At 43.0% G+C, this 2,975-nt stretch overlaps 1 protein-coding gene across 1 annotated transcript in view; it reads right to left on the bottom strand.

Annotated features, from left to right (window-relative positions):
* Positions 1 to 2,975, bottom strand: part of ppl (periplakin) — a 57,341-nt gene that overhangs the window by 8,969 nt on the left and 45,397 nt on the right. Inside the window, exons 17-20 of the mRNA XM_037688791.1 lie at positions 1,273 to 1,466; positions 1,004 to 1,154; positions 829 to 912; positions 645 to 761 (exon numbers count right to left, since the gene is read on the bottom strand). Of these exons, the coding sequence (XP_037544719.1) occupies positions 645 to 761; positions 829 to 912; positions 1,004 to 1,154; positions 1,273 to 1,466 (546 nt within the window). The remainder of the gene's footprint in view (positions 1 to 644; positions 762 to 828; positions 913 to 1,003; positions 1,155 to 1,272; positions 1,467 to 2,975) is intronic.

Raw genomic sequence — 2,975 nt, 5'->3', positions numbered from 1 at the left:
ATAGATATATATACACACACACAGACACACACACACACACACAGGTAAGTAGTACTATTATGATACTAATGCTAGTGGTAGTATTATTTTAGCTCTTAGTTATTGTTTTGCTTTTATCTAGTCTTTTGATACATTTTGCTTTTAGCTTTGACAACTAAGTTTTAGTGTCTTCAACAAATCTTTGCATGTTCCTGAGAATTCCTGCTGCCTTCTGACATAGATGATGTTGGCAGCACGATGGCTCAGTGGTTAGCACTGTTGCCTCACAGCAAGGCCCTGGTTTCAATCCCTGGTTGGACCTGGGGTCTTTCTGTGTGGAGTTTGCATGTTCTCTCCGTGCATGCATGGGTATTCTCCGGGTACTCCAGTTTCCTCCCACAGCTCAAAAACATGCATGTTAGGCTGCCTTCAGCCCAAGGCCGGAGTAACCATATGGGCAACTGGGCAACTGCCCAGGGGCCCATGATCTCTAAGGGGCCCAGGGTACAGCGAAGTGTTCATCTGGCCCTGCTTCAGCCCAGGCTTCCCTTACAAAGAGATCTGTGATCTCAGTGGGATTCACCTGGTTAAATAAAGGTTAAATAAAAACAAATGTTTGTGTGGTGTTTTTCAGCTCTAGCTTCTGAGTGGGTAGAGAAGGTCACCTCTGCTTTGACCACCAGTGCTGGGGACTCCAGGCGGCTTCTCTTGTAGGTCTGAGGTACGAGTCCATCCTCCAGGTCCAGAATAGACCGGAACTTCTCTGTTTCATTCTCGTAGTCCTACAAAGATGAACGAGTTAAAACCATTTCATGGCAGTGTGATCTGATGCATGTCCAGAGATCTTACTTTGACTGCTTGCTGGTAAAGATGAGCATTTTTAGAGACGTTGTTCAGATCAGACTCCTTCCTCGCGATGTCAGAGAGCAGGTTCTGCAGAAACAAAAACAAGCACATTTTTAGAGTTGGAGCAAACATCACTATCACTAACAGAAACCATGATACTACAGCATGAGTGTCTCACCCTCTGGTTCTTCAGCTTAGTCTCCACTTGTCTCATGTCATCAGTTTCACGGGGCTCGTAATTGGGGACACGAGACAGCCAGCTGTTCAGATTGTCATAATCATTGCGGTAATTCTTGTGAGCCATTTTGGCTCTCTGTAGGCTTTGAGACCTGCAACACATGAAAAGCCCTCATCAATCATTGTGGAGAGCGTCCTCGTTTTTTCTTCACCAGTCTGGAAGCTCCGCCCTCTGTGTCTTGGAAGCTCCGCCCTCTCTAACCAGCTCACCTGTTTTCCGTCTGCCTGATCAGGTTGTTGTAGCGCTTGCTGAGCTTCTGAACATCAGCTTCCTGCCGTTCGATGTCAGGACAGTGCTCCTGTAACTTAATGGCCATGTCGTCGCAGCTGCCCCTGGCCAGGCGCAGATTCTGCTCCGTCTCTGTGATCACTGACTTCTGGGACCTCAGGTCTGATCCAATGTCCTGAGAGGACGAACAAGAAAATTTAGAAAACACAGCAACAAGCAGTACGCTCATGTCTCCTGTTGCTGAGGGGTTTCAACAGATGAGTGTTTAAATGAAGTGGGCACATTGCTTTCTTTTTCTTTTTCAAATCATCCACCTTACAAGGAAATAGGGGTTGAACGACTACATAATTTTTAAACTCGACATTAACATAATAAAACTCGAGTAGAACTCGAGTACTTGATGACATCATAGGATCTAAAGATACAAAAATAAATAAATAAATAAAACCGCAAAAAAGGTCATTATTTACAAAAAAAGGACCAAAAATACATTGGGAGCATATATTATGCTCCTACCATTTATCATATTGCAAATAAGTCACAGGAAAAACTAAACTATTAGTTATTATTATTATTATTATTAAGCTGCAAACGTGAAGAAACGTGCAGCACGTCAAAAACGAAACTAAAACAGTGGGTGTCCCACCCCGCACCACCGCCAGCTGTGGTGCGCATTAAGTTTAGTTTTAGAGATTAATATGTTTATAGATTTTTTTAATAGGTTTAGAGATTAATATTTTTTGCTTTTTGTTTGTGAAACAAGGTCCGAAGGAAGCTGGTTCGGTAGATTGGACCCGGTGTTACACCATACTCTGTGACCTGCAACAGTGCAACACCGCCCCCTACTGTCACAAAATATGGTGTAACACCGGTTCGCAACGCGCTCCAAACAGTCAGGAAGTTGATTCATTTTCTGTTTCCTTACGGTAGTTGAACCAGAAGATTCATCTTTAGTGAAATATTTCCATACTATTGATGCATTTCTACCTATTTGTCAAGACTGGCCCTGCTCTGCTCCATCCGTCTGCTTGGATGAATCCATTTTGTAACCCACGCCGGTGCGGATCACGTGACACGTGACGCAATGACGCAACGGCGGCGTAATGACGTCACCACGAATACTCGACGTGAAATTAAAAACCTCGATAGGTGTCCTATGAATCGATGTGTAGATTACTTGAGTAGTCTGTTAAAGCCCTACAAGGAAATTGTACTTTTAAGCAATATAAAACTAAAGCATAGTGTTAGGGAAGTTTTGATAAAAGATTATGGATGTTTTTATTACTATGGATGAGAATGTTAACTCTGTCCATGAACCATATGTTTGGGTTAGTAGAAAGCTGGATGAGGAGCTGGGTGTAGCTCCAAGGACACCTCTGAGTCTGTGAGCTCAGCTGAACTGATGAGGTATAAAAACAAGCTGCACACACTGTTCGTAGCAGATTCTCCTTACTGGGCTTCATGTGTATACTTCCTGTATATCTGTGTGCACTTCCTGTATATCTGTGTGTACTTCCTGTATATCTCTGTGTACTTCCTGTATATTTGTATGTACTTCCTGTATATTTGTATGTACTTCCTGTCTATATGTGTGTACTTCCTGTATATGTGTGTACTTCCTGTGTATGTGTGTACTTCCTGTGTATATGTGTGTACTTCCTGTATATCTGTGTGTACTTCCTGT

This window comes from Nematolebias whitei, chromosome 15 (genome assembly GCF_014905685.2).
Source record: "Nematolebias whitei isolate Nwh7 chromosome 15, NemWhi1, whole genome shotgun sequence".
NCBI classification, from domain to species: Eukaryota; Metazoa; Chordata; class Actinopteri; order Cyprinodontiformes; family Rivulidae; genus Nematolebias; species Nematolebias whitei.
Note: the sequence above shows the minus strand (reverse complement) of the source record. Positions and strands in the feature narration are given on the sequence as shown.